The sequence below is a fragment of the Pristiophorus japonicus genome, chromosome 4 (genome assembly GCF_044704955.1).
Source record: "Pristiophorus japonicus isolate sPriJap1 chromosome 4, sPriJap1.hap1, whole genome shotgun sequence".
Lineage (NCBI taxonomy): Eukaryota > Metazoa > Chordata > Chondrichthyes > Pristiophoridae > Pristiophorus > Pristiophorus japonicus.
Window position 1 is genome coordinate 250,609,630 of NC_091980.1, and position 22,839 is coordinate 250,632,468.

Below are 22,839 nucleotides of genomic sequence, written 5' to 3' on the forward strand. Positions count from 1 at the left end.
GACAAAATAGAATGCATGGGGCTAGAAATTGTGTAGAGCCCAGTTTGGGGCGATAACTTTTCAGGGAGCACAAAAGTATTGCCAAGCGGTAAAGATTTGATTCTGCCGGGAATTTCCGCTTTAGCACTCCAAGAGCGAAGTGGAGTGCTAAATCAATCGCTACCACTTCCCTTTGTGCGCTAAAGGGAGTGAGAGGGGCAATATCGGCAGAGCGCTGAGCAATGGTCAGGGCAGCATTGCCGTCTTTATTGGCTCCTTCCCTCCCATAAAGGGCAGGGCCAATGCTGCGTTGAATGAATCTTCAGGCTGTGTCTGGTGGGGGATGGCACCTTCGCTATGTGCATAGCAGCCCCAAGCACCATGAGAGAGTGCAGGGCTGAGCAATCGCGGGGGCAAAGGACAGCAGGAGACACCAGAATGGGGACATAAATAAATTTTGATCTACCTGACCACCAGTGCGTTTAATTAGCACTCCCCAAGTAGCCAGCCAAGGTGACAACGCCTCATGCAGCTGCCGTTGTTGACGCCCGGCAATGCTATAGGGGGAGGGAGTGAATATTGCATCCGGGGCGGTAACGGGCGCTGCACACCGGATGATGTCACGATCTACAAGGCACAAGAGATCGAGGCGGTAAACCGCCAGGGAAGTTCGTGGGCGTCGGTGAATTTGCCGCGCCCGGTCAGTAAACCCCTTAGCGCTCCGTTACCACCCCCCGCAGGCGCGAACGGGAGATGCAAACCAGGCCAATTTCTCCCCTATGGTATTGATACACAACACAATATACACAAGATGTTAACTTGATGCTGGTGTGGTTTCCCCCTCTTTTATTTAAATTATTCCTTCAGCTGTGGTGAAATCTTGTAAGGTCACCTTTAACCTGTGGAACTATAGTTAAGCTAAACCATGATAAAACAAAGTCCCAGCATCAGCACACACAGCATATTCATTCTGGTGTCACTCTGTGCATATTCTGAGAGGACACTTTATTTCACGGTCTCACTCACCCTTGTACGAATATATTTAAAGGCCCCTCACGTTGTTCCTCACTTCTCCTTTCACTTGCAGTAATCTATTTTAATGATCGTCTGATGGTTCCTGTACAAGCATGCAGTCTGATAATTATTACAGTGTTGCATGACACAAATATCCCACGGGCCATCTTATTTGTCCTAAAAGAATCGATACTTGAATAACCCAAAATATTGCATCAGAACTAAAAAAGACAAATAAGGTGCAAAATTCCAAGAGACATTACAATTGTACCAATACTCCAATGAAAAGGCGGGTGTCTTTGACTAATTGACTTTGATTGATTGCTTGGATTATAAATAAAATCAATGACAAACATCTAGGCCACAATATCATCCCAAGAATATTTGCAGCTTGAGCTCTGATGATTTAACTATTCAACTATAAAATGCATCACTACATGAACTCACTCACAAAACCAAAGCTTTAATACGAATTTTACTCTTAAAAACTGTTCAGCTGAAATGCTACACCGAAAAGAGCTTTATCAGCAGCAGTTGACTGGCAACAAAGGGATGAAGTCAATCACTTCTGACATCACCCTACTGTCATTTGTCTATCATTATGAAATTACAGGTTGAAAGGACAGTCTTCTGTGATCTCTATACCGTTATCAATGATCAAAGTTGTCCCCAGTGTAACTATGATGCAAACAGATCAGTCCTGTTCCTTATCTCAGTAGTACCCTCAATTAAGTCATATCATAGTGAGTTTAGTTGCGAGTACAAATTAAATTAGAGTTGAGCACCTGAATAATTGCACCCTAAATAAAAAGCCCCACTCTCCAGTTCTGTTATACAGTAGTTTTATGTGGCAGCGTGTTGTTGGTCAAGCTATGGTGTTTAAGCAAGTAATAATTTCTTTCATGTGAGTTTAAATCATTGAAGTGCATACACCTCAGATGCATTATTTCTGACACCAACTAGGTTACAAAAAAAGCTACTCAATAGCTTGCGTTCTTCTAATGAGAGAGTTTATATATGTCACATTTGCAAGTTTAATAGCTGCAACATCCTTGTTCCTTTGTAGTTACCTTATAAAGAGGCAGTGGAAGGATTCTCACCGCACTCAAAAAAGTAAAGGCATCAAACCTTACTGGCATCGACCCTTTTAAGCACATTTTGTGTCAGACTGGAGAGTTTAATTGCCTTTCTTTTTTGCCACATGTCTCACGTAAGAGGTCTCTGTCAGAAAAACTGACAGAAGCTTTGTAATTGTAAAGCACTTACTTGCTGTTCATAGAAGTAGAACACCACTTCAAGACATTTGTTGAGCAGAGAGTTCAGAAAAGTGTTTTGAAAAAAAGGTACCATCTACTGCATTAAAGTACTCCAACAGAGGCATATAATGAGATATACCCCAGCAATGCTACAGTTCCATAAATGCCTGATCTGAAAATATGCACATTAATCTCAGAAATGAATAAAATAGCTCGACGAAATGATAAGTTAGAATTCTTCTTACATGTCTTCCAATAACCTGCCCTTGAATTTATTAACATATTAAGCATAAAGAAAGAATGCAAAAAAAAAAAGGTAGAACTAGACTGGTTTCACAGGATGACAATTCACCCACATTAACTGAGGTTGATTGATCTCCCACTGTACATGCAAGGATTATTGCTTGGGCAATCATATTTTGAATTGGTAAGACATCTTGTATTCCAATATGCACAAGAAATCATGTCAGCTCTCCTTGCTGTGGATCTGTGTAAAAGTGTCGTCACTGGAAATCTGAAGCTACAAACTTTCAGGCTGGGTTGCCCTGCAGGTCACTTGGGTGACAGTATAAACATGTGTGGTTGTGTTAGGACTGTGATTTACTGCTATTTAGTTGCAGGTGGTTAACTTTTTCCATCAAAAACATGTTTTTAATGCTGATGTGTACGTAAAACTTTGTACAGAGGTCTACCTTTTCCACAGGGTAAATAAATCATGTCAAGTAGAGAACATCTATATTTTCAGTACTGTAACTGTACACACTCTGGGGACTTGAGTACATAAATTGAGGCTGACACTCCAGTGCAGTGCTGAGGGAGTGCTGCACTGTCGGAGGTGCGTCTTTTGGATGAGACGTTAAACCGAGGCCCTGTCTGCTCTCTCAGGTGGACGTAAAAGATCCCATGGCACTATTTCAAAGCAGAGCAGAGGAGTTATCCCTGGTGATCTGGCCAATATTTATCCCTCAACCTACATCATAAAACAGATTATCTGGTCTTCATCACATTGCTATTTGTGGGAGCTTGCTGGGTGCAAATTGGCTGTGTTTCTCCCACATTACAACAGTGACAGCACTCCAAAAGTACTTCATTGGCTATAAAGCACTTTGAGACGTCCGGTGGTTGTGAAAGGCACTATATAAATGCAAGTCTTTCTTTCTTTTAGTTGCTCTGAAAATCTTAGCAAGAGACACAAAATACTGCTTAAGAATAATATTTTTAAAACCCTTGTTTTCAACAAATATAGTAACCAATTTAGTTCATTCCTTGCACTAGCCTCTATATTCATTAATCTCAAGTAAGATTTTATTTTAAATGCTATAAATAGTGAATTATCCTGTATATTCCCTGTAAAAACAGCCTGGCTTATCTTTATCATTAGTAAGATTGATGTTACAGTTTACAAAATCTATACCCTGCAAGTAGTGTCATGATCTTTAAACTCATTGCTAGTCATCCATTATATTATGTAATCTTAAATTTTGGAAAATATTACATAGATGTAAAACAACATGAGAACTCCTCAATGGTATATTTTTTTGAGTTTCAATTTTTCTCTCTCCTCATACCCCTGAAGCAGATCAATCTCCAAATACCTTCAAGTTATGCAACTAAATCAAACGAGGCTAGAGTCTGTTTTAGACTTCAAGAATGTCATGTTGGGGAGGCCCAACAAACTGCTCAAAGTAATAAGATGTAAATTCATGCCTGTAATCCACACTTGATAAGTTTCAGATCTCAGCCAGGCTGCCTGAGTATTGGTGACATATTTACCCCATAACACCAAAGCAAAAATAAGAGAGCACATCAACCCAGGCCATTATCATCCATTCTTTGGTGCAGTATTAATCGCAAGCAGGAGAAGGATAACCACCAGCTTTGAACCAGACAGTGGAATTTCTATCGTAGCCTCCAAATCATCTTGACAATAGAAATCCGGACAGCAAAAGTGGCTTTTTCAATTGCTGACTTTTAAATACAGGTACAACGTCCAGAATCCGGAACCCTCAGGATTCCGCATTTTTCCAGACTTTGGAACGTCTTTCTGACGTCACGAATCCAGAAACACCTGTGCCCAGATTCGGGTATTTCCGGATTTCGGAAAGTCAGAAGGGAGGGGTAGGGGGACAACGGTGCTCGCCGAGGTCGTCAATGAGGTCATCAGGCAGGGCCCAGCTGCCAAGGAGCTGTTTGGGCGGGCCCCGCCACCGAAGTGTTTAGGCGGACGCCGCCGCCAAGAGGAAGTGTTTGGGCGGGGCCCCACCGAAGAAGAGCCGGTCAGGCAGGGCCCGCCGCAGTGGAGCTGTTCGGGCAGGCCCCATCATGAAGGTGGTATTTGGGCGGGCCGGCGAGGAGGCCCCGAGGTAAAGGCAGCAGCGGGACCTCATGGTCGGCAGGGTCGGCGGGTCTCGATTCCGGAACATTTTACAGATTCTGGACGATCCTGCCACCAATCAGTCCGGAGTCTGGATTCCGGAACATTCCAGATTCTGGACGCAGCACCTGAAATACCATCCACATCCATTTCCTGTACTGTGCATGGCCTGTCCCCATCTAGAACCCAACCTAAGCTATCATTTGGTACTGGGCAATTAAGGGGAACCAAGATCAAGTGGAATAAAAATGAAATTATTCATGGAAACTAGACCCCGCTACTGGTTAACCAAAAAGAGGCACATTTCAAAGGAGAGACAGAGGCCATCAGTTCTTCCTTGTGATCAGGAGGCCCAAATTAAAATGAACAAAATCCATCCCATATATTCATTGGCAGGTTTGACCATCAGTTATTTTATGATCTGATTTTGTTCTTTAAATAGTTAGTAATGTATTGTCACAGTGCTGTACATGAAGTCTGGTTATATCAAACTTTTTAAATCTGACAAAATCTATTGTATATAAAATAGGAAAAAAGTGAGTGTGGGCTCACTTGAACCATTCAAAAAGGAATGGAGAGATTGCTACACAAGTTAAGCGTAGAGAAATAGGGGTAATTTTCTACTTTACCAGGGGCTGAAGACGAGCAATGGCAGATCGGCTGCTTGTTAAACACCCCACCCGATTTTTCTTTTCATTTGGAAAGGAATATTGGGCGGAATGTAGAACGGGCGGGCAATCTGTTATCTCCAGTTATCCCCCTCCGCCCCTCCCCCCGGCCAACGTGACAATTACCCCCATGGGCAAGGTGCCAAAATAGTGGAACTAAAGATAGGACTGCTTGATCAGCTTAATAGTCTTTTTCCATTCCTATCTTGGGCTCGAAATTCAATATCACCCCGGTTGGGGCATTAACTTTTGAGAAGTTGAAAGTTTAGCGCCAGGCACTAAATCAATCTTGCTACCCACTAAATTCAGTCTAGCATTCAAAGAATGCAGGCGAGCTCTAAATCAGGTGCTAATGGCGTAGATGAGTGGCGTTATGCTCCAAGCTATAACTAATATGAGGTGTTGTATAAAATCGGGAGTGAGCATTGGCGAAGGCTCCTTCCAAGCCATTAAAGGGGAGGGTCACTGGGTGTCTGCATACCAACCCCGGATGTTTCGGGGAGTGCAGAATGGCAATATGCTGTGCTGTGGCAACATTCCGGGGACTAAGCAACCTTTATTTGACTACAGATAAATCCTGCACTCTCTGCCACTCATAACTGACCTTTGGAACAGAAGTTCCTTGACAGCTGGGGCACAGCCCTTTAAGTAGCGAGCCGCCATCCGGCTGCTTCACACCTCCGTTCCCTGGCGCTGTTGGTGCGAAGTTTGCAGATTGGGTGCCCCAGTGAGCGTTGCACGCTCATTGATGTCACGATCTACATGGGGAAAGGTGCTGAGGCGCTAACTGTTATCGCCGGCGCTACAGAGCCAGCACATTTGCCGTGCAGCGCAGGATACGCCCCGCCGCAGTGCTACTGCCAGAGCGCCTCATTAGCACCCCCGCCAGGCACTAACTGGGCGCGATAACATGCTGAATTTCTCCCCCCTTATGTTTTAATTCTTTTTTCCAATGTAATATTGGGAGCTATGGTTTGTATTCAACAAGTAAATACAACATTGCCATCATTGTTGTCAGAAATCAGTTTAAACTTGTTGCCATGGAGAATTCAATTGAATTTTAATTTGCCACGATCTGAATTTGTTAATTTTTGCCAATATTCTAATCAGCTGTGTTTCCATTTGACATAAAAAGTTGATTTTTGATTTAACACCAATATATTCACAGTGAACTTAGATCCTGCACCATATGCAGACATGTTCAGGTATGAAATAAATATTGCAAATGTTAAGTGCAAGTGATTATGGGTAGGCAAATTGTCTTCATCGTGAATTACTTATGCAAGGAAAATCCAGAGTAAAATAGTCTCAAATCTGAATTAATGGACTTTGTTCTTTTTAATATGCTGTCATAAACTAAACCAACTGAATGTGATGGATTCTAACCAATACAGGGCTCTATACAATTAAGTTATGTTGTGTTTTAAGAACTAATTCCACCGATTATTTGTATAAACTGTATATATGATGAATAAACTGCCAGCCATGTGTTCTGGCTCTGTTCATCCATATTACAAACTTATTGTGTTAATAGAAAACATTTAATTATTCTAATGATGCGTCACTTCTAACTAAAATATAGTTGTTCAATTATGTGAACCATGAAGTTTACAGTTTTCTATATTTTATATAAATACATATACTGTACAATAAATCTTAGATTATCTGACAAAATGCAGGGAATTTTCCTGCCGGATATTGGAAATTGCCAGATAAGTGAGAGAGCCACAAATTACATGGCTGACTATTGTCTTTTGAAGGTGCTGCCTTTCCCCAGCCACTTGACTCAGTCATCTGCAGCAGCACTCTGTTGGTCTTCTGCTTCCGCCAAGATCAGCTGCTGCTGGAACACTTTATCTGTCAGTTGGTTTGCTGGCCAAAAGCACACCACAAATGTTTTCATGACTCCAGCTACCGGACAGCCAGTCAAAAACTCAACTCCCAACACCAACCGAATGGCCTCTACAGCTGCAAAGATTAACACCAAAGGCAGCATGCTTTCAACTCTAGCAATGTCATCAGTAGCCTCCATTTAGATCAGTATTGCAGAGCTTCTGACTATAAAAATCAACATATTGTCTGTTTAAAACACATTGTGCTGGTATCGCATATAGTGAGTTTCTCTACCAGTTGTTAGCCTTTACCAAAATTACCATGATAGAACCACTAACAGCATTGCTGGAAAAGAAAAGACTTGCATTTTGATAGCACCATATCACATCTCTCACAAAGAGCTCAAATTATTTTGTACACAGCAAAATCCCACAAATAAGTTGAAAGTTTTTTTTAAAGTAATGTTGGTTAAAGGAGGAATGGTGGCCAGGCCATCCAGAAAACTTTGTTTTCTTCTTCAAATAGTACAACAAGATTTCTAACATTCACTTCAACCACTAGTAAAGATAGATATGGCCTTATTTGAACATCTCGTTGAATGATGACACATCCAACAACTCAACACTCCCTCAGATACTGAAGTCTCAGCATAGATTATGTGCTCACATCCTTGAGCCTACAACATTCTGACCCAGAGGCAAGAGAGCTAACAAATGAGCATCATCATCATCATAGACAGCCCCTCGAAATTGAGGAAGACTTGCTTCCACTCTAAAAGTGAGTTCTCAGGTGACTATACAGTCCAATACAGGAATTACAGTCTCTGTCACAAGTGGGACAGAGTCGTTGAAGGAAAGAGTGGGTGGGGAGTCTGGTTTGCCGCATGCTCCTTCCGCTGTCTGCGCTTGGCCTCTGCATGCTCTCGGCAACAAGAGTCAGGATGCTCAGCACCCTCCCGGATGCTCTTCCTCCACTTAGAGTGGTCTTGTGCCAGGGATTCCCAGGTGCCGGTGGCGATGTTGCATTTTATCAAGGAGGCTTTGAGGGTGTCCTTGAAACGTTTCCTCTGCCCATCTGGGGCTCGCTTGCTGTGTAGGAGTTCAGAGTAGAGCGTTTGCTTTGGGAGTCTCGTGTCGGGCATGTGGACGATGTGGCCTGCCCAGCGGAGCTGGTCGAGTGTGGTCATTGCTTCGATGCTGGGGATGTTGGCCTGATCGAGAACACTGACGTTGGTGGGTTTGTCCTCTTGGTGGATTTTCAGGATCTTGTGGGGGCACAAATGAGCATGCTGCCTTTAGCACTCACCTCTATGGCTAAAGGTCAATGGTTGGGGGAGCCCTGTTAGGCAGCTCTCTCAGGTCTCTGGTGGGTCTGACAGTTGGGTCACTATGTGGGGGTTATGAGCCAGAAGATCAGCTGAGAGATCAACTGTTATTGCACTGGCTAAACTTGCTGTTAAGAACAGATTAGAGGGGAAATATTTGCAGACCTGAATCCCAATTGTCGCCTATCACCTGCAAAGAATTGTCCTGATTGAGAATTCAGATATTGAGACGAGGGGTAATTGAGATTCCACTCTAATCCTTTTTCTATATAAACCTGAAACTCAACAATATGACAGATACCACAAACCCATGAAAGTTGTTCTTCAAAAACCCTATGGCCATGCTAATAATATTATGCCCATCTTCAAATAGATGTCTCTTTTTGTACTAAAAGGCTAGTTCCAGAATGTTGTACAAACACAATTTACTTTAAAGTAATATTCTGGATTTACCTCTTCCGTATCCTTAACAGTCCTATGTGCCTCTCAGATATTTTCCTTTCCAGGCTGAAAAGCCCAAGTTTCTCTAGTCTGTCCTCATAACTCAGAGCCCTAAAAGTAGGAATCAGCCTTGTGCACTGCCTTCAGCACTTAAATGTCTTACTTTTATCTCAGGGATCAGAATTGGATGAAATATTCAATGTGTGGTCTGAACAAAGCACTGTACAGTTTGATCACAACTTTCTCTGATTTATAGTCAACGGTTTTGCTGTCGAGTTTAGCATGCTATTGGCTTTGTAGATATGCTGCTGTGCATTAGTTCGGCATGTTTAGCATCGAGTCTGTTAAAACTCCTAGGACTCTTTCTGCTTTATCCTTAACTATTTCAACACCATTCATGGAGTAGGTGTGTTTCTTATTTTGCCTTTCTATGTGCAGTACTGTGCAATTTGTCTGCATTAAATTTCACTTGCATTAATCTGCCCACATGGTTATACTCAGTGATAGCACTGTCGCCTCTGAATCAGAAGGTGTGGGTTCAAGTCCTACTCCCGAGACTTGACCGCAAAAATCTAGGCTGACACTCCAGTGCAGTAGCGGGGGGGGGCTGCAATGTCGGTGATGCCGTCTTTCAGATAACCGAAGCCCCGTCTGCCCTCTCAGCTGCACGTAAAAGATCTCACAGAACTATTTGAAGAAGAGCAGTTGACTCTCCCAGTGTCCTGGCCAATATTTATCTCTCAACCAAAACCTAAAATGGATGATCTGGTCATTAGCACAAAGCTGTTTGTGGGAGCTTGCTGTGTGCAAATTGGCTACCGTATTTTCTATATTATAACAGTGACTACACTTCAAAAGTACTTCATTGGCTGTAAAGCACTTTGAGATGTCCTAAGATCATGAATTGTGCTCTAGAAATGCTTTCTTTTCTTTCTTTACCGTAGCTAGCACAAACAAAAACCGACATGAGACATTAGCTAAAGCTGAGGCCATGCCATCAGTTATAGTATTCTATTATACTTTTGAGCCCAGTATGTAGAAAACTTGAGGGACTTCACCAGCCCCATAAATGCACTATAAAAGGGACATATCTGCTGCAGATTTCAGCTTGGGACCAGGAACATTCTGGATGTTTCTGTAAATTCATTTGTGCAATGAGAAAACAGTTTCAAGTGATCTGTAAGTAATAAAACTTCATCAAGAGACGTGGCTCTTAAAAATTAAATTTAGCAGAAACACAGGATTCAAAAATCACATTATTTCTTATTATTTGATGTATCTATATTTACACATATTTCAGCAGTGATACATATCGAAGACAACTAACAGCAGACTTATCTCATACCTTTCCAATGCCTGGGTTGTCCTTGACTTTACACACAGCCCTCAAAAGGCATGGTGGTGCTGGGGGAGGGGACACTTGCAAAATGCCACTGAAATTTGTTCTGCAGTTTGAGAGCTCGTGTGAATGCTGGAGAAGTGGATGATTTTTCTTTTGCTTCGAAGATAGATTCAGCTTCTGCGCTGCTCTGTAGAATGTAAGGGAGGCAAAAAACAGCAGTGTTACTAAGAGCCAAATGTAATTTGGCTCAGCAAAACAGATGTTGAATGTCATCATTCCCTGTTTAACAAATCAACTCACTTGATTCTAATCAAATTCCATAGGAATGTTCTGTCAGGAGATTAATATAGGCAGATTCAGGCAGAAATATGGCCAATACAATATTCACTTAATTTCTCCCTCGCAGAGTTTCAATTAGACTATAACTTACTGAACAGCTCCAGCAGCTGAGTCCAAGGCTGCTGAAACCTCAGCGACACCATAAAAGCTGAAATCAGCCTCCTGTCACGATAAGACCAGATGGGCTATTCTGGAACATACAGTACATTGTAATCTAACAAGTTATTAGCATTTCAGAGGATTCACATTCCTATGGTACATGGCAAAATGTATATAGTAATGGTCACTTTTGTAGCTTCCCATTAATTGCTATATCAGTTGTGTTTCTGGTTTACTCAAGAGGTGCAAACAGCAGGCAAACACAGCAATCCATAAATAATTCGCCACCGTGGTGGCTCGTTAAAGCAGCATAGCTCAATGAAACAAAACATGAAAGCACTAATGCATTTTCAGATCTCGGATGAAAAATTAATTTTATCAATTCGTCACTAATCACACATTCAAACTTTACAGTATTGACAGTGAATTGAATTTAGAAGTTCACCTTTCCTACAGATTTGGATAACAGCAGGACATTATGACTACAATTGTTTTTAACTTTAAAAAAGAATTATACAAGTCACCAGCATTCTTCCTTTGAATTGTGCAAATATGTTTCGCGAATAGTACATCAGTATGCAAGTGGTCAATCCTAGGTAGAAATGACAACTGTAGCCTCTGGAGGTTCCAGACCAAATACAGACAAGAAATACACAAGACCTGATGAAATAATTATTACTTCAATAAAGTCTAGTGTAGGATTTCCCTTGGGAGAGGCTGTGAAAGGAAGCAGGATGTAAAGGCTGCATTTGCACATCTACTGTTCATTCAGGCAGACAAAGCTTTAACCTGCTGCTACTGCAAGTTTCTATGAATCAATCTCTTGCAGCAGAAAGCATATTGTAGAAAAAACTAACATACTGCTTGGTATGATTACAAATAGGAGTTAAGTTTAGGGAATTCCGATATAAAAAGACATAATGGATTTAGAAATTGATTCTCCCAGTTCCTTTCTAAAGAAGTTTTTGAGATGTATGTCATTATTTTTGGCACTGAAATAGTATTTAAAATATTAAACTACTTTTCTCAATTATCAGTGGTTGCAGAATTTTTATTTTGGTAGAAGATTCTACAAAATTAATTGGAAATTTAAAGGTAATGTTTGAATATTACATGGACACTGGCTTTCTGAGCCAGCATTAAGTCAGTATGATTGCATTTGAACGAGTTCCACCTCTGACATCAGCAAGGCAGCAACAAATTTAAATTGCAACATTAACGGTAAAGATCAAAATTACAATTGCAAATCAGTGAAAGGGTTTAAACAACATTTAAAAAAGCATGGAATGTTCTATGGATTCATTAAGGGGGTAGTTAGTAAATGTCATATTTTATACAAACTCAAATAATCCTAAAATTATTTCATTCCTTCAAAAATCCTGAAAGAATCATCTACTAAATATGATTGATAACTAATATAATGAAGGTGTCTGGAGTCAACTGTTGTAAATCAATGCAGGAAAAGATGCTTGAATTTACTTACAGTTCCTTCCAATCCATCATCTAGTTAGGGTTTATAACCAGCACATGAAGCCAATAAACCACAACTTTCCCATCCATTTTGCTTTGACACTCCATTATCCAGGATGTGTAGGGACAGTCTGGTCCAGCAGCAATCATTGAGGTTTCCACATGATTACACGGTGATTTCTGATAAACCACTGAGCTCAACAAAGACGCTGCAGTGGTGCCGAGCACAAGTCATCAAGATACATAAACAGCTCATCAGGAGAAGCTTGAATATCATATTGTACGTTCTCTCTGTTCTCAAGGTTTTTTTTTTACATGATCAGTTTTTCCTCCTCCTTAACTTTAGCATTAGCTGTTGATTTCTGACTCGGTTTCAAATCTCCCTCTCTGCCTGATCCCCATGTATCCAAAAGTTGTATTAACTCTTAGAGGATGAACAATTCAGCCTCTCTCCGGCACCTTTATAAATGCTCACCGGAGAGCTGAATACTAATCCAACCTAATCTCTGCTTACTCAAGAAACAAAAGCTCAGCCATGATTTGTCCCGTGCCTCTCTTATCCAAGGCTCCTCCTTGTCAATATCTTCAATGAGCAGCTTTCAGTTAATCATGATGCAAATTAAAATTTCTCCATTGCTTTGACAGCGAACTGGCAGCTGTCCTTGATTTTTCTAACTCCCCTCCCATTCGCCTGTGCCAGCTGAGGTATCAATACATTCACACTAAGTGATCGACACTTCTCTGATTCCTTCTACCCTCTATACACGTCACAAAGATTATCATGAATTCTTCATTAGCTCGAAGAGAAAGTTCTTGTTCCTTCTGCCCTCAAACTGTGCTGCAACATGATTCTACCTCTTTGGTACCGCTTTATGCAAATCATTAGAGATGGTTAGTCAACCATTCTAAAAGCATTCATTACTTATTTATAGTCTTAAATAAAGATTACTAAATACTCCACCACAAAGCTATTCAGTAATTTTGTGCAAAGTAGAAAATGATCTGAATAACGAGCCTTTGAGAAAATCTCAGAGAAAAGCTGCATTACTAAAGGTATACATTTGTTTCTATTTGTAAAGATCAGCTTTGTTTTCAAGTAAGGTGGTGGGAGGTTGTGAGAATGTAAAAGAATATGTACAGTCAGCTAAATACAATTGCCACTCAGCAACATGTGTTGAGAAAATGGCTTACTGTATACTAGACTGGCACATTTCTAAAGCAACACCAATATAAATATCTCTTTGTTTTTCAGCTGGGCTCAGAGATCAATGCATTTTATAGCTTTGGTGACTTCTGCATTTTATTTGGTGATGGCTACTACTCTACTGGCACAGGCACTGTGCCATGGTTATAATAGGGCCCATTGCAGTAGAGCCTATTGAAGTCATATGGGCAAATCTCTCTTGATTATGGTGAATGTTTTCAGTAAAGCAGCTCCACACTGTAAGTTTAGGATCACTGAGCACACACAGATTACCCAAAGGGTGTTAGGAGTCATTAGGCATTTTATTAAGGAGCGGTAGTTCAAATATAGTCAAACACAACACACAATCAGGATAGACATAGTAGGCATACGACCGTGACAAGTAGCTGATATTAGTCCCGATCAGACAAATTGCTGGTGGCATGAACAGCTCTTCTCTGCACTGACTGCCCTGAAAAGCTCTTTAGATATCTTTTGTATTCTCTTTTTAGGGGTGGGCCTGGCGTAAAATAATGGACAGGGCTATCTAACCTATGATATGTCTGTATCAACTCTTAGGTGAAAGCCTCCTCTTCTGGAATTTTTTGAGGATGTTTCCAGTAGAGTGGATAAGGGAGAACCAGTTGATGTGGTATATTTGGACTTTCAGAAGGCGTTCGACAAGGTCCCACACAAGAGATTGATGTGCAAAGTTAGAGCACATGGGATTGGGGGTAATGTACTGACATGGATTGAGAACTGGTTGTCATACAGGAAGCAAAGAGTAGGAGTAAATGGGTACTTTTCAGAATGGCAGGCAGTGACTAGTGGGGTACCGCAAGGTTCTGTGCTGGGGCCCCAGCTGTTTACACTGTACATTAATGATTTAGATGAGGGGATTAAATGTAGTATCTCCAAATTTGCGGATGACACTAAGTTGGGTGGCAGTGTGAGCTGCGAGGAGGATGCTGTGAGGCTGCAGAGCGACTTGGATAGGTTAGGTGAGTGGGCAAATGCATGGCAGATGAAGTATAATGTGGATAAATGTGAGGTTATCCACTTTGGTGGTAAAAACAGAGAGACAGACTATTATCTGAATGGTGACAGATTAGGAAAAGGGGAGGTGCAAAGAGACCTGGGTGTCATGGTACATCAGTCATTGAAGGTTGGCATGCAGGTGCAGCAGGCGGTTAAGAAAGCAAATGGCATGTTGGCCTTCATAGCAAGGGGATTTGAGTACAGGGGCAGGGAGGTGTTGCTACAGTTGTACAGGGCATTGGTGAGGCCACACCTGGAGTATTGTGTACAGTTTTGGTCTCCTAACCTGAGGAAGGATATTCTTGCTATTGAGGGAGTGCAGCGAAGGTTCACCAGACTGATTCCCGGGATGGCGGGACTGACCTATCAAGAAAGACTGGATCAACTGGGCTTGTATTCACTGGAGTTCAGAAGAATGAGAGGGGACCTCATAGAAACGTTTAAAATTCTGACGGGGTTAGACAGGTTAGATGCAGGAAGAATGTTCCCAATGTTGGGGAAGTCCAGAACCAGAGGTCACAGTCTAAGGATAAGGGGCAAGCCATTTAGGACCGAGATGCGGAGGAACTTCTTCACCCAGAGAGTGGTGAACCTGTGGAATTCTCTACCACAGAAAGTTGTTGAGGCCAATTCACTAAATATATTCAAAAAGGAGTTAGATGAGGTCCTTACTACTAGGGGGATCAAGGGGTATGGCGAGAAAGCAGGAATGGGGTACTGAAGTTGAATGTTCAGCCATGAACTCATTGAATGGCGGTGCAGGCTAGAAGGGCCGAATGGCCTACTCCTGCACCTATTTTCTATGTTTCTATGTTTCTATGTTTCACATGTCTTTCTTGCTTAAACTTTCTGAAGGCCCATCTTTCCTGTCCTTATCTTCCCACGGTTGTAATCAGACATGCCATTCTTGGCCTTCAGTTATTTATGTTCACACTGTTCAAGTAGCTTTAGCTATTGTACCACGGAATGAATCATTAAATGATATAACATCCGCAGGGAATCAAAAACATAAGCAAATTCTAAGTATCTATGCAGTTATTCCAACACCAATCCGAAGAGAACATTTTTTGTCTCAAGTTATTTCTTCCAATCCATGATTTCTTACAACACCCAAATTTTTTTTTCATTTCAAATAACCAGGATAGCACCTTGGTTATTAGGAAGAACACAGTATCTAGATTTTGCAATGTTGGCTGGTTGTGACAGGTATAATGGGGATGATTTGCCCTCAAATGCATTGCCATATTGTACTGACACATGTGTGATACTAACCAAAAGCAAATCTGTTTTACATCAGTTTGGAGCCATCCCAAGCCAATTCTAGGACCGATATGTTCTCCAAACTGCATGCAACTAATATTTACTGTGCCCACTCTCTGTCCAGAATCTTTCAATGATTGGGCTTCCCGGCATATAAGAGGAAGCCGATCTGATGACGTTATTTGATGACGCATCATCAGACGGTTTTGTTAAAGGGACCATGCCCACAATGATTTTGACAGTTCTTTTAGCATTGAGGTGCTACAAACACTGACAAGCGCTCCCATGACTTTCTCCACTGCTTATGGAGGGAGTCACAGCACGCAGGGAGGTCCTCTTCACTTCCCATGGATGGAAGGGACCATCCCAGGACATCAACGCAGCCTGGTTGCACATTGCACAGGAGGGCACAAGCAGGGATGTCGTCAGGAGGACCAGGCTGCAGTGGCGCAAACCTTTCAATGATCTCAGCAGATCATGAAATGTTACTGCAAAGGCACACTCATTCTCATCCTGCTGTGCCACTCATCACATCCCCATCACTCTGCCTTCCTTGCTTTACCCCTGCACATCCTTACTCACACCAACTTACCTTGCACCTCCACCCATTCCTCTCTCTCTCTATCTGCATTATCACTTCCACATCTCACCAGCCACCCCTCACACTCACCCCCATCCTTGTCCAATCATACCAACTAACAACACTTGGGTAGGCACTTGGGTCCTTTAGTTAATGTTCGTGTATAATTAATGTTGATGTTTTGTCAAACATTTAAATCTTTATTTTCAGCACTTTGAGTTCTTGGACAGATTTGTGGGCATCTTTGGAAGTGGCTTAGTGAGTTGTAGTGAATGGTCAGACATAAGAGTACCTCGTACAATGGTGATGAGTGTGAAAGGAATGGCTTGGGCATTGCAGGGATGCTTTATTGAGCTGGTGTGGGGTGGTGCCAAACTGGCGCATCATGTGGCAGTCAGGGTGTACGGCATGAGGTGAAGTAAATAGCCATGGGGAGGCCATCACTGTCCTCCCGTGTGGTTGAGTGCTGATGCCCTGTGTCTTGTGCAGCCTCAGGCGATTGCGCAGAAGGTTGGTGTTGCTGTTGGTGATGCTGGCGTGTTTAGAGATGTTGGTGTTGGGACTGATCGTGGTGGGCTTCTGAGCACCAAGGTGAGATTTTTTTCAGGGCACCGATGCTGCTGGAATAGATGGCAGATGAGGTTGAGATGACAGAAGCGCCCTGTCAATGGTGAGAGGTGTTGCTCCAAGGAGGTGACAGTGAATAGAGAGTTCACTGCAAACACTTCCAAAGTGCATGCAGCTCAAAAGTCTCTTCCAAATCCTGAAGGCTTCAGTTTCTGACATTAGAAAGTGAACATCTGCGAAATGGTAGCTTTTATACCCCTTCTGCAGCTGTCAACTAGTCAAAGTGATGGAGAGGCACTGAGAACCCGACTCCACTTACCTGGCGTGAAACCCGAGGCACGGCAAACCCGTCAAAAGGTTGGTAAAATTGTAAGTGCCTGCTTGTAAACATTTTAACTACCATTTAAGTACCTTTTAATTATGTAAATTACCTGTCCCGCCGCTTGCTGTCGGGTTTGCGATCCGAACGCAGACCTGACAGCTGAGAAACTCACATGGAGGCGGGTTTAGAGTGGGATCTCGAACCGCTGTCAATCAGGGCCATTTTGACAGCGGGCTCACCTCTGAACCCGCCCTCGCAGGGCTGGGAAGATTCCGGCCCCTGTGTGCAGCACCATGGAGGATCGATTAGTGAAACATAAACAGTATCTTGAATTTGGATGATTATATTGTGTTCTCTTAAAAATGCATACCTATCTTACCTATCCTGCGAAATGAAGAGATGATAGCAGTTGTTCATGGAACTTACCCACTTTCCAGCTCACCAGCAACACTTTTTGAAATAAAAAGATTCCATGTAGAATCATAGACTGGTTACAGCACCGAAGGAGACCAATCGGTCTGTCGAGTCCTTTCCAGCTCTCTGCTTGAGCATTTCAGCTAGTCCCAGTTTCCCGCTCTTTCCCCGTAGCCCTGCAAGTTTTTTTTCCTTCAGGTACTTATCCAACTTCCTTTTGAAAGCCACAATTGAGTCTGTCTCCACCACCCTTTCAGGCAGTGCATTCCAGATCCTAACCACTCACTGCATAAAAAAGTTTTTCCTCATGTATTAAATTAAATTCCAGGCATTTCTATCTAAAAGGATCCATTTTTATATTTTTTTTCTCGGGGAGCGAGGAGAAGAGAATTTTGACACATTTCCTGAGTAAGTGGCTAAACTCAAACTCACAAACTAGAGGTACTAAAACGATAGTTAAGTAGATTTGCATAATCTTCTGACTCCCGCACAAGGAGTTGAAGACGAAGAACTTTTAAGGATCATCAGAAAAGTAGAAACATAAACAGAGATTTTACTCATTATTTTTAAAATTAAACCTCTGGAGCTATAAATCGATAGATAATATCCTGCAAGAAATGTACATTCTAGCTTTGGTCACTTCCTTTAATTTAGAACTGCAGTTAGGTAGAATGATCATAAATGGAATTTCTGATGTGTTTATTATTTCAGCAACTGTACATTGCTTATTAATAGTGGGGTTATTTAAAAATTTGGATTAATAAGGTGTGAAATATGCAATCATAGATGGTAATAAGACAGTTTCAACATTTCCAATTACAAATTCTAATTTTTACATTTTAAAACCAATTACAGACTGAGCACAGTGGGTGGGAGGGGTTAAACTAGAAAAATCTTACAATCAAGTCATATAATAAATAAAATAATATAAAAGTACATACTAATTATTGTTGTAAATTTCCAAATGAACAAGATTTGTCCTCACATTATGCCCAATCATATCTCTACTCCCTCAATAGCTCAGTGAGTAGCAAATCCATGCAGACCACAAAAGACCTAAAATTGACCTCTGCTTTGCACTGTATTGGCTGATCTCAGCCAGGGCAGGGGTAGAGGTAGTACAGTTGGCCTTAGTGCACCCATACCCCTCCCACCCACCCACAGAGATTAGGGAGCAAAATGTTGGTCAGGGCTCCCACTCTTGATCAACACCCAGTGATCTCTGCAGTTAAGTGAGAGCAGGATCGGATTGCACTACAATAACCCCCCCATCCATATGAGCTTTCTTGATGTGCCTCACTCAGGCAATCCTTTATACCTTTAGCTCAATGAGAAAAAACCTGCCCCTAGAATCTTCTTTAACCCTTAATCTTCCTTTATAATTTTCCCTTTCCTCTTCTCTCCTCAAGATAATGGACTCAAGTTTGTGTAGAGTTCCAGTACATAAGAACATAAGAAATAGGAACAGGAGTAGGCCATATGGCCCCTTGAGCCTGCTCCGCCATTCAATAAGATCATGGCTGATCCAATCTTGGCCTCAACTCTACTATCCTGCCTGTTCCCCATAACCTTTGACTCCCCTATAGTTCAAGAATCTGTCTATCTCAGCCTTGCATATATTCAAGGCGTACCTCACCGAAGTAGTCATTCTTCACGATCAGGCCCGGTAAGTGAGTGTTGTTCAGATTGGGGAGTGAAAGAATTGTTTAACTATAAGGGATTGATTTTAATTCTCCCCCGCCTGGCAGAAACCTGGCGGAGGAGTAGTTAAAATGGAGCGGGGAACTTACTCACATCTTTCACTCCCCAATCTGGACAACTGCAATCAATCATAAATAAATTAAATTAAAAACGGAGGAACGGCTGGTTTACTAAAAGCAGAAACAACCATCTGGAAATGTATTTTGAAGGTTTCACAATGGCACAACTCACACTAGCCACATCTAATTACTATTTGTATATCACCACGGATTGAAGTCAGCAGTTAGCACATCTCTGCCAAATTACATTTTCTTCAAGTGGTACAAATCTCCTCCAGTGCAAAATACTCATAGTGGCTACTTCTTAAGTATGATTAACTTAATTTTGCCAGTGCAATTCCTGCCTGCCATCTAACAGCAATGAAAAACTTGTCCTAATAAGCCATCCTCTTCTCAACAGTGGGTTTCCTTCTCTAGCACAGTTTAGTGGATTTTCTGAGACTATTTTGTATATGCATAATGATAGCAAGCTCTCATCAGATCCACATGGTGCAATTGGTGTTCCAGTTCAGATTTATGGGAGAGGAAAGATAGTGGGCCTAAAATCACACTCCCCACACCTGTGGGGTCCCCGCAAGTTCAGGGTTTAGGTATGTGAAGCGCATGCGCCTAAACCCGGAACTTGCAATCTGTCAAGATATCTCTCAACAGATCCACCGCATCCGAAATGAAAGGATCTCCGTGGGCGGAGAGTTGGGCTATTTGCCTTCAAATTCTTACAACTCAAAAAAGCAGGCGTAAGGCCTGTTTTTATCAGCACAAGTCTTTTAAAGTACAGGAAAATACATAAGGTAAGTTTATTTTTAGACCCTTTAAAATATGTAAATTTATTTTATTTTTTTTAATTTTTTGTAATAATTAATTAAATTCTCTTTTTTATTAATTTGAAATATGCAATGTGGGATTTTTTTTAAAGTTATTTTCAGTGTTTGTGTTTTGGGGGTATTCCCAGTCATACTTATGGTGGTTCCGTATATACAGAACTCACATAAGTATGAATGGTGATCCACCTACTCTGATAGGTTGGGCCAGCCCACATGATCAGAGTGATGCCTACGAAACCCTTACGCTCCTGGGATACGGGGGGGGCATCAACGAAGACCTTCACATAGAAGCCGAGGACCACAAATCTCCGAGCCTTCGGGACCACCAGGTACTTTTGTAGAAAGCCTCCGACTGCAATTTTGGGGTCATTTATGATGATTTCATGAGCCATGTAGAAGTCAGATTCCATCTCAGGCAAGAATTTTAAATGTCTTTTAGCCCCTGCCTCATTCTCACTGAAGATATTTTGAAGAACAAAGGCAGGACATTCAGTCAAGAAGAGCCATCAGTGGGATTTTTTATGCTAGAAATGTTACTTAAATTACAGCTAATATGCCACCACTGGCAAATCATGCCACAGATATCTCTAACTCTTATTGAACATCCAATGTTCCAATTATATTAGGCTTTTCCTGCTACAATTACACTTGAAGCACCATAAATTCAGCATGAAAATCTCAACACAAAGCCACTGTATCCAAAGCAACGCTGAAAGTGTTAACTCCACTATACCCAGTCAAGGTGGTGATCCAATTCAAGGAGTGGATGAGACAATGCACCTGATCCAATGCCCCGTAACCTAATTCACACACTGGAGTAACCCAAAACCTACCTAATGGTACAAGTCTGAACTCTAGGATCAATAAAAAAAAGCTCTGCTGTGCTGCTAAAATAGGGGGGAATTTTAACCCATCTCGCCCAACTGGAGCGGGCGGGCCCGTATTTAAAATAGCTGTGCAAAGACTTACCGCCCCATTCCCACTCGCTGCCATCTTAACTTGTTTTTAGGGAGCTGTGAAGCCTGCATGAATCAGGCAGGAGCCTCATTAATCTTTGGTAATCATGGTCCATAGGACCACAATGGTACCGAGCGGGATGCCCACCGCCGGTGCCCTGCTTAGTAAAACCTAGTGAATAAGAAAAGGAGGCCTTTTAGGCAAGTCAAAAACTTTCCTTAGTGTGGCCAAGAGTTACAGGAGTGCTGCCCCAGCCTCCCTCATCACCAGCAAAACCGCCCTGATCGCCCCATCATCCAGCCCCTCCCCCCACTTTTCCGGTTTATGTGCTGCCAGCAGGTGGCCTCTGGGCCCTGCCATTTTTACCTGCTCAAAGCCAGCCAGCTGCCTCTTTCCACCAGTTTTACATGGGCGGCTGGCTGGCGGAATATAAATGGGGCCCGCCATTAAAATCAGCCACGGCCGTCCACAAGCACTCCCAAGCAGGAAGACCATCGGCTCCTCACCCCCCAACGGTAGCCCGCCCGGGAGTTAAAATCCACCCTGACATCTGGTAATTGGGCACTCCAAGTAGGCAGCCAATAGGTTTATGGCTCAAAGTCAAACACTTGAACGAGCAAATGGCTAATTGGTGGGGCTTTGTCACAGCAAAATATACTAAGAATAATGGGCCTATGTGGAGAAACATCAGGAAAACCAAGCTCTTGAGAGCCAGGCCCAAATATAGTTGTGTGACAGATCAGCTGCTCTCTGTCCCTTCCCCCAACCCTCCAATTCTGCTAAATTGCAGCTGCTCACATTCTGCAAGCCAGCTCGGTCAATATATCAATGCAAGCAGCCAGTTTGACTCCAGCAGATGGGGTAGAAAATCCTCTCATACAGAAACCATTGCTCATCTTCTTCTTACCTCCCAATTTTAATATTGATTTCAATTACTCTCTCCAACATGACTCCTATTTCCAGTTCTGACTCCTGCTATTCCCAACTTCCAGCTTCATTCCCAATGCTGTACTTTCATTTTTGCCCATGATTATTATGGTCGGTTATAAAAATCATAGGATTTGTTACAGCATGTCACTGCATTACAAATCACTAGCCTTGGGCATATAAGAGTATCTTTAACTTTATTTTTGAGCAGCTCATTCAAATTCTGAAGATCCATAATGGATCTCAAAATTTCTCCCTGCTTTATCAAATATTAAATAGCAGATATTGAACTTCCGCCATCTGCTTTCATAGAAAATTAAAAGTTTTATGTCTAGCACATGAATATTACATCACACTTTAAAAATCTCTCACTTCAGGGGGTCACACTGTCATAGAATCATACAGCGCAGAAAGAGGTCATTTGGCCATCGTGCCTATGATAGCTCTCTGAAAGAACTAGCAATTAGTCCCACTCCCTTGCTCTTTCCCCACAGTACTGCAATTTTTAAAAACTTTTTAATGTGTATATCCAATTGTCTTTTGTAAATTACTTTTGAATCTGCTGCCACCGCCCTTTCATAAGACAAAAACTGGTTAAGTGACTGAAATAAGGACATACCTGTTCAGCCATCAATCAAAAATCTGACAAACTAAATGTGAACAAATCAAAAGCAGTTTAATTCAGTTAGCAATTACCAATGAATAACAGGTAAACAAGAATATCTGAGCAATCAAATAGATTTCATTTATCATTCATGAAACTTGAGATATCAAATATCTAGCCAAATAATCTCTTCAGATAGTTTTCATCCATCTTCTTCACTCAGGTAGGAGCACCCGTTAATTTGGATGCTAAACAGCCTCCTAA

The 22,839-nt window shown here is 41.9% G+C and overlaps 1 protein-coding gene across 1 annotated transcript in view; it reads right to left on the minus strand.

Annotated features, from left to right (window-relative positions):
* Positions 1 to 22,839, minus strand: part of LOC139262769 (kinesin-like protein KIF26B) — a 203,573-nt gene that overhangs the window by 44,981 nt on the left and 135,753 nt on the right. The window contains exon 5 of the mRNA XM_070877920.1: positions 10,235 to 10,418. Within this exon, the coding sequence (XP_070734021.1) occupies positions 10,235 to 10,418 (184 nt within the window). The remainder of the gene's footprint in view (positions 1 to 10,234; positions 10,419 to 22,839) is intronic.